The sequence below is a fragment of the Condylura cristata genome, unplaced genomic scaffold (assembly GCF_000260355.1).
Source record: "Condylura cristata isolate star-nosed mole 26May11 unplaced genomic scaffold, ConCri1.0 scaffold00013, whole genome shotgun sequence".
In the NCBI taxonomy this organism is placed as follows: domain Eukaryota; kingdom Metazoa; phylum Chordata; class Mammalia; order Eulipotyphla; family Talpidae; genus Condylura; species Condylura cristata.
Genome location: NW_004567114.1, coordinates 33,145,730 through 33,164,929, shown reverse-complemented (window position 1 = coordinate 33,164,929; position 19,200 = coordinate 33,145,730). Strand labels below are relative to the sequence as shown.

General features: G+C 41.1%; 1 protein-coding gene across 2 annotated transcripts in view; it reads right to left on the bottom strand.

Annotated features, from left to right (window-relative positions):
* Positions 1 to 19,200, bottom strand: part of SLC35F4 (solute carrier family 35, member F4) — a 190,539-nt gene that overhangs the window by 59,668 nt on the left and 111,671 nt on the right. Inside the window, exon 1 of one of the 2 annotated variants that reach the window (XM_012724675.1) lies at positions 12,570 to 12,640. The exons of the other annotated variant lie outside the window; for it this stretch is intronic. Within the exon in view, the coding sequence (XP_012580129.1) occupies positions 12,570 to 12,603 (34 nt within the window). The 5' untranslated portion in view covers positions 12,604 to 12,640. Of the gene's footprint in view, positions 1 to 12,569; positions 12,641 to 19,200 lie in introns of those variants that run through there. 2 annotated transcript variants of the gene reach the window in all.

The window sequence follows — 19,200 nt, the reverse complement described above, 5'->3', positions numbered from 1 at the left end:
AACCTCGCCATTTGATTGGCCTATTCAGATGATTCAGAATAATCTTTCCACTTCAAGACCCTTAGTTTTCTCAGATCTTCAAAGTCTCTTCTGTCGTGAGGGATAAAAAATTCACAGATATTCACCAGAGACAGAGTGGGGAGCAGAACAGACAGATAGAGGAAGTACACTGCTGAGGGGAGCAGCGGGCGGGTCAGGAGAGGTCTGCTGCGTCATGTGGATCTCTTCCGGGGCAGGCGGGGATCGAACTCATGCGGAAGTGGCTTAAGCTTCTTAGTGCTGTGCTTTAACCCGCTGCGCCACCAGGGAGGGTCCCATTTTTAGTTTTTTAAGGAACTTCCTTATAGACTTCACCCAGTTATATTCCCACCAACAGTGAATCAGGGTTCATCTTTCTCCACACCCTCATCATACTTGTTACTTCCTTTTATAAAAGCCACTTTCACAGAGGTGAGGGGATCGCTCATTGTGGGTTTGATTTGCATTCCCTTTATCAGAGTGATGAAAAGCATTCATTTTCATGTGCTTATGGGACATTCACATGTACATTATGGAGATACTTCTGTTTAGAACTTGTGCCCACTGAGTGGGTTGTTCATTTTTCTGTGGTTCTTTTAAATGTCACCATTCCAGGGTAGAAACGTGATTTGATTTATAAAGAAGAAAAGGATCATCTACAAAATTTTAATACTTTAACTACTACAAAGAACAAAAACTATACATTAATATGTAACAACTTATGAACATCTTTGGATGGTCCTTATGAAAGACATGAACATTTTCATGGAGATAAGTAACACTCACCTACATACAGTAACTGAGGAATAGCATAATCTTAAATGAAGTGGATAATACTTTTAAGGTTGTGAACCTCTATTTTCTTAAAAGTCATTGTTTGAGAATTATTCAACATGATATTATTTGGACATGATACGGGATTATGGTTAAGATTAACTATAAATAGAAAGGATCACTATGTGAACACATATACGGAGTTCCTATTTATTGAATACCTTCATATCCAGGGTTCTTGACCTCATAGCTTCATTAGAGTTTAATTGGTTTGCTTCATTTTATTTGTCCCACAGTTGCCCATTAATAAGTAAGACAGCAGTGAGCACATTAACGTGTAAAGGAAGGTAATTTTTTTTTTAAAGATTTATTTATTTGTGCATACAGAGCTGGGGTACAGGCCAGAGGCTCAGGGGTGGTGAGAGGCTTCACCAGAGACAGAGTGGGGAGCAGAACAGGCAGATCGACAACGAAGAACACTGCTGAGGGGAGCAGTGGGCGGGTCAGGAGAGGTCTGCCACGCCATGTGGTCACCTCCGGGGCAGGCGGGATTTGAACTCATGCTGAAGTGGCTTTAACTTCTTAGTGCTGTGCTTTAACCCGATGTGCCACCAGGGAGGGCCAAGGAAGGTAATTTTTAACCTTATCTAGATAAACTCTTAACTAACTTTGATGGCAATCACCATTTTATTATGCTTAATTCCCACCATTTTTTTTAATAAAAATGTTTCATTTTTACAAATCAACAACTTTAAATAATTATTTTATCTTTGTTTTTTTTGTATTATTATTTTTAATTGGGGCATTGTTGCTTCACAACACTGTATGTGACTCAGAGGTACAGGATGATACTTTCTCATATGCACATCACCAAAGTCTCATAGTCCTCTACTGCAGTCCTCAATTTCAGTCATTGGCTTAGGTGGCCTTCACAGCACTTAGTACAATTTGTAATTGCTTATTTACATCAGTGCTAATATGATTAGCATCTGTACTAGTTTACTAGTTTCCTCTTGCTGCTATGAAAAACATTACCAAAACTTGGTCACTTCAAATAATACAAATATATTATGGTACAGTTCTTGTACACAGAACTGAAAAGTTGTACACAGGCCTACATTCCTGCTGGAGACTCTAGGGGATAACTGTTTCCTTGCTGCTTCAACTCCTGAAAGCTGTCAGCATTCTTTGGTTCATGGCCCCACATCAGTCTTCCTTCTGTCTTAACATTTCTAACTCTAGCCCTCCTGTCTCCCTTATATAAGGAACCTCGCCATTTGATTGGCCTATTCAGATGATTCAGAATAATCTTTCCACTTCAAGACCCTTAGTTTTCTCAGATCTTCAAAGTCTCTTCTGTCATGAGGGATAAAAAATTCACAGATTGAAGAAATTAGAATAGGAAAATCTGTGAGAAGTTATTCTGCCTAACACAGCATCTCATGGAAATGAACAATGTCTATTTTTTCCCCACTGTTTCTCTGCTGCTTAGTGGGGCACCTGAAACATGAGTGGTCCTGGGCATGAAGAGGAATGGTGGTGTTCCATTCCTCATGAGCTGCTCCAGCTTCGTGGAGCCCAGCCAGTGCATCTGGCCAGCACTTGTGAGTGCCCAAGGTCCGCTTTTCTCTGCAGTGCTGTGAGAGTTGAGGGACAGCAGCAGTTATAAACAGTAAGATTGTCCAAAGGAAGACCTCTGAGCACCAGCCCTTCAGAAATCTGCAAGAAGAAACCGCACAGCCTTGGGATCATAAGGAGAGCAAGATTTCTCCTCACAGCCAAAAGGAATGGCAAGGTTTGAGTACAGAGTGTGGTTAGACCAGCCATCAAGGGAGTTACGGGGCTGTGACATGCAGAGGTGTCTGTGTGAGTGTGAACTGACAGCCCCTTTACTGGAAATCCTGTAGGTCAGAAAGAAGGGGCCCAAGAGGCTGGAGGGGCCAGAGGTGAGGCACACACTATAACAGGGAGGTTAATTCTCCTCCTGTAGCAAGAAAAAAAAAGCAGTCAAGTAGGAGGGTGCTTGTGTCAGGACTGCACAGCAACAGCAGCCCAAGAAATGTGTCTTCTCTGGGAGAAAACAATAAGTGGGACTGATGCACTGGACTGCTAGCATTCCAGATTCCTGAGGGCCTGTAAAAAGAAAATGCCAGGAAGTTACTGGCAAGATGGGGTCTCTGAGTCTCTAATACATATCTCAAATGAGATGTAACCTAACTTCACTTGCCAAGAAGGAAAAGATAAGATCTGTAAGTTTTCAATGTACAGAAGACTTGAAGTTTCCACCTTTTTTGCAGACTTGAATGCAAATAGTAGCCACGGGGCTAACATGTTAGCCTTGAATGCAAGTAGGGCTAACATATTTATGACTGTCAGTAAACCGGGGACAAGGAATAATGATAAGAACCACCAGGTGAGGTATCAGGGTGTTCTGTATTCTTTCCCAATCGCTCAGAAATATGTAAGCCAACGACCTTGTTTTTGGCAACTAAAAATCAACAATGATGTGTCCTTAATCATTCCCAGGAAACTCATTCTCCTGAAAACTCATCCCCAAATCAGTGCTTCTGAAGCACATTTCTTCTCTCATTAGATTAGTGGTTCTCTGTAGGGGATGAGTTTACCTCTGGGGACATTTAGCTAAATTTGCAGAGTTTTTGTTTATTACAACTGTGATTCTGGCATTTAGTCAGTAAAGACCAGGGGTCCTAAAATGCACAGAACAGCTCTCCAGGCCCCAGGAGAGGATTATCCTGCACAAAATATCAATAGTGCCAGCTTGAGAGTCCTTATTTACACTAAAATGCACTCAACTATCTTCTCTGTGGCTCTGTAATTATGAGCATGAGAAGAAGTGGGGAAATGATTGGTGCTATTGAACCACATCTGACGGCTCATCTTACAAATACTTTTAATTATGAACAGATTAAGCACTTGTTTCCTTGTTGACTCAGTGCTGATGCCACCTCATGGAAGATTCTGCTTAAGTATTTTCTTGAGGCATTTTCCTCTCCATTGAGTAACTTTTAGATTACAGGCAACCCCTCAGACTGTTAGAAGCATTTGCCTTCAATATCTAAAAAGAAACCTCAAGTACATATTCCTTCGGAAGTCCAATATCACAAAAGCCACTGGGCCATTTACAGGATTACTTTCAAAGACCTTCATGGCTACTATTAAATAAATTATATGTTCAGAGCTTTCGAGAAGAGATAAAAGTAGGATCCCTGGACTGAAGTGCTTGCAATATCTTGCTAGGTCCAGGAAAATCAGGCTTGAAAGAGTCCTTCATTGTAACAAGAACAGTCAGGTCTCTCTGGGGAGAAAAATCACAAGAGACTATTTCAAAGAAATGACCCATCCAAACCAAGGCTATTTCCTTTGCTAAAGAAGCAAGAGACTGGAGAGTGAAGGGCCTGCATGTCACTCACCAGGCACCAGAGGCTAATGTGGCCCCAGTATCTGCACCCATGCTGCTGTCTCCATGGCCAGTCTTGCTGAGAGGGCAGTTTAGCTCTGGGCCACTGATTCACTTTCCAGTACCAAAACCTACATGTCTAATTAAATTGCTGGAAACACAAATTTATTTAGCTTTCTTACCTGTTTCCTAATCAAGACTATGCCTCTCTACTGAAAATGTTTCTCCATGTGTCAGGGAGCAGGTGGTATCTGCTGCCCCTCTGCAGAAACCTCTGGAGGGAAGTCGAAACCTCTGGAGGGAAGTCACCTTATAGGACTGGGCCCATGCACACTGTACTATAATACTTTACAAGGCTGCTGTAACAAAGTACTACAAACTGAGTGGCTTAAACAATGGAAATGTATCATCTTGCAACCCTGGATGCTAGAAGTCCAATATCAAAGTTTCGGTGAAGTTGGTTCCTTCTCAGGACTGTGAGGAAGAATCTGTTCCAGGCCTTTCCGTTAGATTCTGGTAGTTTGCTACCATTCTTTAATGTTATTGGATTGAGAAAGGCCTCTCCTGAACTCTACTGCATCTTCCCAGAGTATTCTCTCTGTGAATGTGACTGTGTCCAAACTTCCCTTTTGTAAGGACAACAGTTGTTGGATGAGGGCCCACCCTGCTCCAGTATAACCTCATTTTTGTTAATTACACTTGTAATAACCCCGTTTCCAAATACAATCACATCCTGGGGTGCTGGGAGTTAGGACTTCAGCACTTGAATATGTGGGGGTGCAAATCAACTGATTGATACTGGAAGCAGATAAAGAAGGGACGATTTCTGAGCTCCCCATATGCTAGCTTATTGAAAGTGTGCTGCTAAGACTCAAATGCCTCTGAATTAGTGGCCTTTCTATGGTGTTGTCACAGTCTAGACTCTCTTACACGGCAGCTCGTATCACTCAATCAGTGCCAGTCAAATTTCTTCAGAGCTTAACATGAACCATTCTGGAAATGTCTCTCTCCATTGTATAGATTAATCCTATCAATGCGGTGTGTTATTTAGTGTGTATGAGAAAGATCAAGCTATCATTAAGTCAGTTTCTACCTATTTTTCCCAAATAAAATGATAAATAAATAAATTATAAATATTCTCTTTCTAGAACAGATTAGTATCTGTTTTGTTTGAGAAAGTGAGGGGCATTGTGCCTAGAGCAGAGAAGGAGAACAAAACAGACACTAAAACACAGCAAGGAGACATCAGGATATTCGTACAGTCAGCTGGTCTAAGGACCTAGTTAGGGATTAAGTGTGTGGAAGTTTTGTGAAGAGGAGTGGCATTATGTGTTTCATTCTCAGGATTACCATTCACAAGGGTACCTCGCAAAGCTTATATGTTATATACACTATGAGCCCAAGCTTACCACGCTCTTCTCTTCACCTTCTGAATCTCTGAAGTACCACTTCATTCAAAGCTTTCTTTTATAGAACTGAATGTTGATGTTCCTTCAAAAATTCATATTGATGAAACCAAGTCACATGGGATGTAGGTATTAGCAGGTGGCACTTTAGGAAGGTGATTCGATCATGGAGGTGGAGCTCTCAGGAATGGATTAATGCCCTTATAAAACAGATTCCTGGGAGCTCACTCACTCCTCCTGCTAAGTGAGGATACAGAGCAAGTGGGCTCTCACCAGACACCCAATCTCCTGTGTTTTTATCTTGGGCTTCCCAGCCTTCAGAACGGAGGGAAATTAACTTGTTGTTTACAAACCACCTGACCTATGCTGTTCTGTAACAGCAGTTAGATAGGATGAGGACAGATATTTTTCCACAACATGATGCTTTCTTAGCTCTTGTCAATACTTATAGACTCACACGTCACACTAGCTATGTCCACCTTTATCCTTGAGAGTCACCGCTAGTTATCTGTTGATAACTATTGCTTCTTAGCACCCAAAACAAATAGCCAATATTCAGAAATTATTATTTTCTTAGATTAGTATAGGTATCTCTTTAGTGTTACTCCTCTGTGTGAATATGTGTGATCCTTTAATCTCATAATCCATAAAAAGCATCCTGAGGAATGAAGGAAGAGTACATTGCTTCACACTGCTGCCAAGATCATTCCCTGCCAGGCATAGGCGATCCTGGCACTGCCCTTTTCTTTAACAGCTTCTCTTGCCTCTGGAATAAAAGCTTGCGTCTCAGCATAAACTCTACTCCTCCATCTGTTCCCTACTAGAGTCCCCAATGTCATCTTCTGCTACTTCTTCTTCACATCTTGTAGTCTAGTCATATGAGACTACTGGTTTCATTAAAATATAGTTGTTTATTTTAAACTTTCCATTTCCATGTTTCTCTTTTTGCTGTTCTTTCTGTTAATGTATCTAAACCCAAGGACGTATGCCAAATCCTATCTTGTTCTCTGAATAAGAATTTACCCTTTCCCTCTATTCTGGGCTTAGCTGTAAACAATTTAGCAATGTCATCACATCTACTGTGACTTCATTTATTTGTACATCTTGTTTTGGCTATTAGGTAGCAAGTTCTGTAAGGGATAGGCAAGCCTGTTCCCCCAAAGCACAGAGCAAGGGACTTGCCCATGACAGGTATTGAGTCTAGATTCATTTAACCAGACACCTAAGCGATCCACAAATCAGAAAGCACGAGCTTAAGCATACCTGCATCCCTTATCCTCAAGTGGTTTTTGTTTGCTTTCCTTGATTTCCTCTCTGCCCAAGTACAGAGAGGGGCATGAGACTCTGGACACAACTTTGTTCTTCCCTGGGTTCTGACCTTTATAGGACATTGTTTCTGTTAAAACATGTTGAGCACAACTCTCAAGCCCTCATTCTTCTGATACATCCATGTAAGCTTTGAATCAGCACTGGGGGTGGGAGAGGGGATAGTCCCTTATTTTCATGAACTTCCTATAGAACATAACACATCTCCACTTGACTTTTCAGGGTGTGTGTTCTAATTTATCCTACTACCTCAGACTGAGAATTGCTAGAAAGACTCACTGCCATGCACCATTTCCCTAAAAAGTGTAATATTTGGGCCAGTCTTCACTTTTCACTGTGTTACAGACAGCATCACCATGAGATTCTGTGCACCTGTGCAAGTCCACCATAGCAGTTGGGACAGGAGGGTTCTCCACAAAGTTTGCAGCCTCAACTCAGAAATCAAGTCCTGACTACAACTGCTGTAACATACTGCTACAGGCAGAAAACACTTTATTCTGGACAACTGGAGATACTGAGATAAGGGCTAGGGCTAGGGAGACATATAAAATGGAAGATTTCTGTTCTGTTTGCTACCAACTTGTTACAAACACACAGTGGTGTGAACTTGGGTAAGTTATTGTATCACTTTAGGGAAGTTACTTAAGCGCCCTGACTCAATTATAGTACCTAGTCATGGAACTTTGGGGAAACAAAAAAATTTCAAAGAAAGCATGTCACTTGTGTACTTGACACATGGTAAATGTTCAAGGAGAAGCAGCTGATATGACTGAATACTCGGGCAAACTGCTTTCCTCTTCAAATAGAGAGAATAGTGTCACCTGATAACTTAATATCTATTATGTGCACTGAGTTTCAATGAAAACTTGTTGATGAAGGGAGACATTAATACTATTATTTCAGAGAAGCAGTTAGCTGTGATATATGAAATATTTGTTCTCCTAATACTTTGCTAATAACACAGATATCAAATACATAAGCTTTCTAAATGCTCCCATCCATTATATTTTTTTAAAGATTTATTTATTTGTGCATACAGAATTGGGGTACAGGCCAGAGGCTCAGGGGTGGTGAGAGGCTTCACCAGAGACAGAGTGGGGAACAGAACAGGAAGTACACTGCTGAGGGGAGCAGCGGGAGGGTCAGCAGAGGTCTGCCACGCCATGTGGTCACCTCTGGGGCAGGTGGGAACTGAACTCATGCGGAAGCGGCTTTAGATTCTCAGTGCTGTGCTTTAACCCGCTGCGCCACCAGGGAGGGCCCCATCCATTATTTTAAGTGTCTCTTTATCAAATGGAAACATCTGTGTTGAAGCAACTTGTCACAGTGACAGTCACATTTATCAGGTTTACAATAATTTTTTTGCATGTTTGCATATATTTGAATGCTCAACAATTAATTAGAGAGAGAAGACTTTAGTAAAAGAGCAGCCAGGGAAATAAGAGCTTTTATCTGTCTGGTTCTAAAAGACAATCACTTTTTTTTTTTTTTAACGTAAAGGAACTTCACTGATTCTTAATTCAAACACCCATTCCTAAACTGAGATGGAGTTTCAAGTCAGGTAAGGCTCTGGTTACCAATACTTTGTGAAAAAATAATCCAGACCACAAAGCCTCACTCAGAAGGCAAAGCTATGTAGATATGGAAGTTACCCAGAAGGTAAATTATAACACATACTGTTGTGCATCCAACCCAGGCCGGTGGGTTCTAACAGTTTAAAAGACAATTTGGAAGTCTCTGGCATCATCTTCACAGGTTTTAACAGTAAGCAAGGCAAACACAGTCCAGACTACAGGTGATAGCCAGAGGCTAGTGGCACAAAGCCTGGTTTGCCCCACCAATAGCCCTCCCAAAAGTCACCATTCAGCAGGACGCCAGGCAAATGAACCTTAGAACACAGCTGAGACATAAACAACAGTATTTATGTTTCTAGTAAATAAATGAGCTAATTTCTACACTACCCCATTCCCTGCCTGAATATTTTAGGACAGATTTAGAAGGAAAGGCTACAAAGCAGACCAGGATCAGCAAGACCCAGAGAGAAAGAGATGAGGAGAGGGTCCCACATTCATTCACCCTTAGGAAGAGAGAAGACAACTAGGTAAGGAAGCCCAGAGTCTATGAGCAGGATATTGGGTCCTAAGGGTGCAGGGAGATTTGTTTGGTTTTCTACTATCCAGGTGAGGGAATTGTCCCTGACAGTAATGAACAGTGAAACTGCAAAATGAGAAGGAATGGCTTGTGTGGCTTCCAGGACAGAAATGGGGTGGATTTGGAAGCTGCTCCTTCTCTAGGCAGCCACAAGGGGACAGGAATACCAAGGGACAAAAGGGGTGGAGGCAGGAATTAAAGAAAGGGAAGCAAGCGGTGTACCTGGAGCCTGGGTTTTTGAAAAAGGTACCCACAGAAAGCCTGTGCCAGGGTACCTAAGAGTCTCAGCAGCTTGAGTGTCTAATTTCCAACAGTGAGTCGCTCTGGGCTACCTACAGCCCTGAAAAGGAACAGCTGGTGCTAAATAACAGCAGCTGCTAATGAGTCCTGCTTCCTATGAGCCAGACCCTGTTTCTGGGAGAAATACAGTTACTATTCCCATTTTACAGATGAGAGGACTGAGGCAAGGAGGAGTTGCTAAATATCCTGTCCAAGGTCTCACTGCTGGTAACTGGCTGTGTCAGGATTTGATCCAAGAAGATCTTACTCTAGGACCCAGGCATTCAGCAGCTACATGAATTCTTCCTCTACAAAAGGAAAATAGCTGAGGGTATCGCCCCGAGCTTTAGCATCATTACTTACTTAAGTGTGAATATCAAGAATAGAGTACTTCAGTGGCATAATCATGAAAAAATTCCTTGCCATGGAGCAGATCTATTGTAAAAATACAATAACTCAAGGGAGCCCACCGAGGAAGCATAAAGTAGTGAATTACTTAGTTGTGAAATTAGGACCTGCTGACTGATCTCAAATCACGAAGAATCAGGTGCACAGGAAGCATGGGGAGCTGAGTCTCTGCTCAGCAATGCTGATGTATAAATGGTTTGAAGCCCAGGTTGGTTGGACTTACACACCTATTCATGAGGGACTACTGAATACATCTGTATATCCTAGAAAAATGAGACTTCCTTAGCGTGAGTGGACATCGCTAAAAAGGGCAGATGGAACATGATCTGCAAAGTCGTTTTGGCTGGTGCACACCTGTACACACCTATCTTTAGACATGCCCACATGATCATGTGTAACTGGTCCATGTTGTTGCCATAGCAGGTGAATGAAAGATCAAAAAGCTGTGCCTGGAGTAGGTTCAAAGGCATCACAATGAATAAAAAAGAGCTTTGGCTCTTGACTGGCTCTTCCTGCTGGGTCAATATTTACAATTCACAGCTATTCTGGCACCTGTTTGGGCCATAATTTGTGAGCAATCCATCAGCAAGTACAGGCTTCTCTGTGGCCAACAGCCTCCAAGATGGTTCCCCATAGTGCCAATCTCCTGGTGTTCACACCCTCACATAGCCCCTCCCGCACTTCATGAGGCCCCATCTGTGCAGTCAACAGAACACGGCATGGCATAAATGATGGTATTCCCTTTTGAGGTCAGGTTTTAAAAGACACTGTCCTTGTGGCTCTTTCTCCTTAACAGTTCAATTCCTCTGGGAGAAACCAGCTGCTATGTTGTGAGAGGCCCATGTAGCTAGCAACTGAAGGCTTCTGTCAACACGAGTGAGTTTGAAAGCAGATCCTCCAGCCAATCAAGTCATCAAGCAATCTGACTACAGCTTCATGTGAAACCCAGAGCCAGAACCATCCAATTAACCATTCCCAGATTCCTGACTGTCAGAAACTGTGTTAAATAATAAATATTTGTTTATGTAAGCTGTCCATTGTGGGATTTGTTACACAGCAAGAGAAAACTAATGCATCCACTTGACAAACACTTGCCAGTTTGAATTGCTCAGTTTCTCTGCATAGTAGATGGTTTCAGAGCCAATTATATTGTGGGCGCCACCACATAAAGAGAGTTGCAGGATGTTGGAGCCAACCTTTTAAGCCTCCCATTTTTATAGATGCAAGGCCATGAAAGTGATTTGTTCCTGCTCACTCAGTCAATGTCATAGTGTCATCGTCCTTTCAGGCATCTCCAAATCCATGAAGAGCCTCTGGGGCACACAGCTAATCACTGGGCTCACAGGCTAGAAAACTGCAGCCAGAGGAAACTGGGAGGATCCTTTTCATCCAGGATGGTCTTCTTTCTGCCTCCCCCTTTTCCTCCCTCCCCGACCCACCCCAAGGTGATTAGATTCAGGAATTCAAGACAAAATGAATCAAGCCATGACCAGGTTTTGTTCTTCTCTTTCTTGGTTGGCTGGGTAAACACTTCTAGGTCACAGATTCACAAGCTAGACAGCAGCCCCACAATGGGGGAAAGTAATGATCCTGGCAAAGGAGGGAATTGCATCCTCATCTCCAGAGGTTTACCAGACAGCTCTGTCTGCTATTATTCCTCATCCCACTGGGTCATGCTTTCAAGCTTCAGAGTTTTCAGGATCTACTTTATTAAAGCATTTTACCAATCAAACCTAGGAGGGTCAGACCTATGATCCAATATTACTGACTTTATTATTTCTTTTTTTATTTCTTCTTATTTATTTATTTTTAATATATTCATTATGTCATCCTTCATTTTTGTACAATGTATGGTTTCCTTGTGAAATTCCCACCACCAATTCCCACGTGCACAATCTCCCTTGTGCTTTTCCCACCCCCATTCCGGTCCTCCTCCATCCTCCTCCTCTGCAGAATGTCTCTGATCTATAGTTGTCAATGTTACTGGCTTTATGATTTCATTTTCCTCCTTTTATGGACTTTTTTTTTTAAGATTTATTTATTCATACAGAACTGGGGTACAGGCCAGAGATGCAGAGGGTGACAGGATTCACCAGAGACAGAGCGGGGAGCAGAACAGGCAGATCCATGAAGTACACTGCTGAGGGGAGCAGAGGGTGGGTAAGGAGAGGTCTGCCACGCCCTGTGGATCTCCTCTGGGGCAGGCAGGGATCGAACTCATGCGGAACTGGCTATAGTTTCTTAGTGCTGTGCTTTAACCTGCTGCGCCACCAGGGAAGGCCTCTATGGAGCTTTTAACATGGTGTTGGCAATCCAATTCTTATCAAGTCTGTAGATACCTACAGCAATAATAAATCAGCAAGAGCTGATCCCAATTTTTAAGATAATAAACTTCAATTTCTAAAGGACAGGAGTCAAGATATCAAGCTAGCAGCTATGAGTGTGAAGAAATATGAAGGTTAGATAAAGAGATAAAGGCTTCCTATAGGAGAGGGGCTCTAAACAGTGAACCCCAAATTTTCCTGGTCCCACTCGTAAAATTCCTGATTCAGTGGAGTCTCATCGTCTCTACTTCTAGTAAGTTCCCAAACAATCCTGACACAATTTTAGAACAACCCCTATAAAGATCAGGTTGAGTATCAAAACTCATGAGCATTCAATGGTCACACAAGAACACAAAAAAATTGGGTATAACATCAGGTTGTGGCAAAATCTCTGGTGAGCTGCAAAGTTGATTCATATTTAAAAGCCATTCAAGTTCAAATGACAGCACAGTACGAGAGACAAACCTTGGGATTCTGGCTCCGGTGTTTGAGGCCACATGCACTCCAGCGGCTCCAAGGCATGGAAAATTTAGATCATAATCAAAGTGCTATACCTTGGAGTGAACCTCTTCCTTCCCCTAGTCCTTTTACAGAGAAGTTACAGGTCATTAATAGTATGGCACTTACTACCTATGCCCATGAGAAATGAACAGAAACTGTCACCTAGGAAATGTAATTAGAGCATCTTCTAGGAGTTGCCAGGCAGGCTGGGTTTCCCGTAAGTCCCCTTCCAGGCTCACTCTCATCCTTCCACTGTGTTTTCAGGTGGATCTCTGGGCCTTCAGTGAACTGGGCTCCCTTGCTTTCTACTTTCCGGTTGGGATTAGCCAATGAGAAACACTAAAAGGAGATGAGACAGGAGACAGAGGTCACCACTCTGGACCATCAACGTCAAGGGCAGTGCTCTTCTAAGAACACAGTGACCATTAGGTGGCCCTCTCTTAGAATTATAGCTGCTTTTCTGGGAGGTCACTCTTTCCCCTTTGGCTTTAATCCTAGGGTGGAAACAGCTTCCTTCTTCCCCTTTCCTTGTTGGTTTCCCTTAGCTCCAACCAAGCCTTTGTAACTAGCCCCTTTATTACACTCCTTTCAGTCACCCATCTGAATGTATTCCTACCATGAGCCCATCTGAATACAAGATACAGAATATTCCTCATTGATATCAAAGTGAATAAGCAATTTGGCAACAACAAAACCAATAGCAAAACAGTGGGCATTTGTCCTTTGGTAAAAGTAACCATTAAATGCTATCCTATTGCAGAATTAAAGAATTTAAGAGCTGGATTTTAAAAAGAAAATTAGCAATATCTCAGACTAAAGCAGTCTTGGCAGTATTCCAGGATCACGTTTTCCCTTGCTCTGGCATCATCAATGCTGGGGCGAAAAGGTCTCCTCTTTCTGCCTGTTTCAGAGCTGGATACAGACCAGATTAGGGAAGTCAAGCATTGACTGCCTGTAAGAAGCACAGACATCTCCCTTCTCTACAAATGTCTGGGCTCCTTTCAAGTACGTTTTCCTTTTGTTCTACACCTTAATGACATAATTTTCTTTCACTTTTTATTTTTAAAATTAGTCCACACCAGTTGAAAAATGACAAACTATGGCCTCCTTGCTGACACAAGGAGTTAAGTCTCAGCATTATGAAGCTATACATGGCCACTGCAGCATGAGTTCAATTCCTGGCGAGGGAAATAACCCACATGGCACTGCAGACCTCTTCTGTCTCACCCACTGCTCCCCTCAGCAGTGTACTTCATCAATCTTCCTGTTCTACTCCCCACTCTGCCTCTGGTGAGTCCTCTTACCCCACACCTCTGGCATGTACCCCAGTTCTTCTATGTAAAAATAAGTGAAATCTTAAAAAAAAAAAAAAAACCTGTCAACCTAACAAATGAATCAGTCCCCTCTACTCACAGATGAAACTGGGGGCTCACAAGACTTCATGCAGAGAGAAGGATCATGGTCTGCTTTGAGATTCTTCCTTTCCTACCAGCATCTGATACACCAACATGAACAGAAAAGAGATGGAAAACAACTGCCACCAGCAACAGCCACCTCTCTAGAATAATTCTGCCCCATTTGTTAACCTATCCTAATTCTGAAGGAACTGGGCTTGGATAGGAGTGGTCTTCTCTGGGGGGAATTCCACTTCTCTAAGGCCTTTCATTAGAGAAGAAACCTCTCTGGCTCTAGGGGCACCCCTGTTTCCTTATACCTCCTCCCTCCATTATAACCTGTACTTCCAGGAGAGCTTCCAGAATTGTAGCATCTGTTGCGTGTCTCCTCAACCTCAGAGGACAGGCTGGGGCAGGCGAGGGTTAGGGCCTTCTCCTTTCTAGCACCCTACACCCTACCTGGCATAGGTGGCCTCCCTACACCAAGCTGAACACCAATCTCCGTATCCACAACCTACATCCCCCCAGCCTCCTACTAAAATCTCTTGCCAGACTGAGATCCTAACATGGATCAGTAAGTGGGTTTAGTAAAAAACCCATATTCCAGTCTTGCCTTCTGGAAGTTCCCCTAGGTCTAAAAATATTCTCCACGAACCCCCTCACCATACTTGGCTTTGAAGAAATGAACATCCCCTCTGCCCTCTCTCTTAGGGGTCACTCCAGGTTTAGAGGACTTAAGAGCAGATTCTTAGCTGCCTGCAGGGATCTAGTGAGAGAAGTACTAGAGTTGTCCAGACCAAGTCATGGGCACTGAATGAAGCATTTAGTACCTTTTATTTGAGACTTTAATTATAAATTGGAGCACTTTGAAAATTATCACTTGATGTTATATGTGACATTTACATTTCTTCCAGAAATTTGGATTTAGAGTATAAATGAATCATTATACATTATCCTACACACATATCAGACATTCAAAAAGCTAGGAAAGAAGCAGGCTAGCTCTATCTTTATTGCTAGTAAGGGTAAGCAGTATTAATAATGCTGAACAGAGGTAAAGATATTGAACACAACCTTAGGTCTCCCACCAGAGGGTCTCTGTACATGTCAACTTCTGGATTTGCCCTGCAAAGTCACATGGAAAATCAAGTAAAAAATAGGTCTGGACTCTGTGGAAGGTTTGGGGCTTTCCCTTCACCTGAACACCAAACATTAGGCCAAAACTGATTCTGGTGATTTGGAGGGGATTTAAATTAGTCAGAGAATAACCTCTGAATAGTTATATCAATTCTTTGGTTTCAAGTGTCATTGACAAAGGATGATTTTCTCAAAGAGCACAATTAGTATCTTTTCCAGTACTAAAGTTCCTTACTTTATTTTAATTGGTCAAAATCTTTCCAAGGCATTTATATAATACTTTATAGACCCAAACAGAGTCTACAGATCAGATCACATTCTCCTTAATTAGTTAAGGTTAGGATTACAAACACCAACTGGTGGCCTAGGATATAATGCAGTGACACTCAAAATCTATTGACAGAGCAGGCTCCTTGCCCCATATATTTGCCAAGCCCCAAACTGACTGCTTTTGAATTACTTATTCATTAGAAACTTTTCTGAAATAGTCTCATGATTCATCGTTAACCCTCCTTTGTGCTACATAAATCCATTAGAAGTCTTTTACTGTCTGACACTTTTGGTCTTTGGACTTGGAAACTAGATAGCCACATTCATTTCAACTGCATGAATGCCGAGAGTAAATAAGTTATGACAATGGGTCTGCACAGCTCTTCAGGACACAAAGTGCATTGTCGTTACTCCTCACTGCAAGGGGCATTATAATTTGCTATTCATATTCAATAACTGTTTATGGTTAGTTCTTAGTTCTTGGCTGGGTTCAACTGGGTGATGTTACCAGTAACACTAGTCCCAAATAAGTAGTGCTGAACCACAGTTTCCAAATGAAAATTAGGCATCCTGAGGAAGCATTAAATCTCATATCACTGGGTCATTATTAAAATAGAAAAATCTATCAAGAGATGAAAGTAGCTGGTGCATCTTTGAAAAGGCCTTAATGTGTAACTGAGGAGTCTGTTTCTTACTTACCTGGCCCAGCTCTTGAAATTAATCCCTACAGCTATTTATACTAATGCAGGCTGTCCCTGGATCCACACTTTAAAGGATGCTATTTCCAGCATGAGCTCAGTCGTTTGAGGCAGTATCCTGGGGTTTTCAGTTCAAAAAATCAAATCAGTACAACTGGGCCGATTACCAAAAGCCATTAGAAGACTCCCGTTGCCTTTCTAACAGCTCCCTCTTCTCCAGTACTCTTCCTGCCTCACAATCATGGATGCTCAATGTGAGAGCCTTTTTTTCTGAATGGTTTTTGGCAGAGGCTACAGACAGGCAAGCATGCAGTCAGTCCAGAAACTGATCTAAGATCAAAGTTATATGACAATGCTGAACTTGCCTCCAAAAGTCAAAAGGAGTGCTCCATCTTCACACAAGATTTCTGGCTCTGACCCATGTCAAGGATATTTACTTATTTTTAAAGGGCCTTTGCTAACTTCATATCAGTGTTAAAATGTGAGCTCCAATATATTAAAAAAAAAATGTCACTGAAGTCTTCATCAATCACATTTTCAGATTTATTGCAAGAAATTTGTTCATTTGATTTGGAGAAAATTCTGATAGATTTCATTCATAGAGATACTGAGTTAATTGGTCTGGGGGAAGCCCCATTCATTGGTATTTCAAAAATTTACATGGATTGAAGGCAGGATCATCAATAAGGTAGAGAGTGAATAGAAAGTTAGTGAAAAAGAAACACAGAGGTTATAAAAGAGAGAGATTGAGAGATAAAAGGGAAGGGGAGAAAGTCATTGGTTTATTTTTTGTTCCTAACTACTATGCAAGACTCACTGTTTTCCTTGCAAGCAAAATTTGGAATAAATTAGGTTTGATTGCAGCTAAGAGCATCATATTATGACCTTGGAAAAACAACTCAAATTGTTGCATTGCAGATTGGATGTTATCTTTAAGTATGGCATCACCATGAGACAGCTTTATAAATTACAGGGTGCGATGGGTTATTCTGATGAGATTATGGGTTCTTTATATTGCTTACTCAGACAGGGATAATAGCAGAATACAACCATGTTCATAGTATATATTTTCTACTGAAAAAGCCCTTCAAGACTACCAGGATGAAATTAATGATGATTGCATCTCCAAAGTGTATTTTCTGTATAATGAGGTTGGTGCCACTTCTTAATCTCAGCAACCATATTTGGAAGTCAAAGTGGACAAGATTCCATTTAAACATAACCATGGATCTGCTATCTAACTGTACTGGGTGTTCTCTGCAATTCTTCCTCCTGGGTAATATACAATTATTGACCTTGTTGAGATTCTCAAGTGACAAACCTTTGAAATTAAAGCTGCATGGTGAGTTATTAAAAATAGCTCCTCATTTTTTACCATTATGAATTATATTTAAAATTTTTGAATCTAATATAAAAGAAACAATTGGCTAATAAAACCTGTGTGTTATGGCAATGCAATAGTTAGGGCCAGAGAATGCAATCACACTTGAGAAATTAACTGAGATGGCATCAGAGTTATATTGTGTTTTATATTCATAGTGTTTGTTAGTTCACTCCAATAAAGAAATCTTCATAAAGATATTAAATAAAAATACATCATTAAGCCTTTTTTTCCCTTTACTTTCTTTATATGACTATCTTATAAGTGTTTCGAATTGAGCATTTGTATATACCCCCACTCCAATTACTCTATCCAACTAATTGTGCTTCCTAATTTTTTTCTGGAGCCTCTTGCATCATGCTCTAATCCACTGACACTAGCTTGCTTCAGGTTTATGTCATTACTCAGCTAGAGAATTGCAAGAGTCTCCTCATGGAGTGCTGAATAAACCACATTAATGTTCAAATACATTTAGGAGTAAGGCCGTTAAATGCTGAGTAAAATGTTTACAAAAGAGTAAAATGGAAACAACAGCAATAATAAAGACTCCCTGTCCCTGGTCTTACTGCTCCACTCCTGCCCTCAAGGTATTTTCCAAAACATTTCCAGAAGTATCATTTGAAAATAAAAAAATTAAGCATACTATTTCCATGCTTAAGACCTTTCAATGCTTAAAAATATAATTCCTAAGTCTTAATTCTATCTACTTCATTTTTGCTCATACTGGATGATTCCATTTACTTCTCAAACAAGCCATGCTCTCTTCCACCTCTTGGCTACTGTTCCCACTTTGTGGAATAGCCTTCAGTACTCTCTTTAGTCCTAAACTCATCCACTATCTCAGACGTAACCACCTATCCTCGTCAGCATCTCTTGCACTGAGTTCAGCCTTCCTTTGGGTAGTCCTAACAATGCACAAATCCTCTTGTAAATTATTCACTGGGCAATGACTAATAGTGCTAAGTACTAGGGATAAAGCAGCAAATAAAAGTCATGTATCTAATATCCCAGTAGGTCAGTGAAAAGCACAGAATCTATAGTGATGCAGGAACAGAATTCTAACCGAAACAGATTGAAGAGAGAATAGGAGATGATAAAGTGGAGGTAATTTATACATTTGCGGGTATTTGTTTCCATGTGTTCTTTGCCTTAAAATGTGACCCACAAGAGAGAGTACTTACTTATATATTACTTATTGATGTAAATAAGGCACAAATACTGGTTTGTAGTAAGTAATCACTAAATGCTGGATTAAAAGAGAGAATGAAAAAGGTAAGAAAAACAAAAAGGAAAAGATGAAATCTAATGTTCAATTTCTACCCCATGTGCTTATGAATAACACACCAAACCAAAGGCAGAACTCCCTAAGGCTGATGTGAGTGGCTCTTTTACTTTAACTATGATGAGACTGATATCGAACTTTTTCCCATATATTGAAGATCAAAGGGAATTTCAGTCTGAGGTCAAGGATGGGAATTCAGGGATAATAAAGGATTTTATAGACATTATGGAGTCAAGTAACATATAATAATTGATATGTTATTTGGAAAAATTAAGAACATGGTGCTTATTATAATACCAGATCATGAATAGCCAACAGAAATACTGAAGCTTATGTTGGCTGTATAAGAGCAATATTGTCATCATTTGTCTAAACTGCTGACCATTTCTTCTTAATTTTCTTGCAGTACAATAATAATTTTTATTCACAAAAT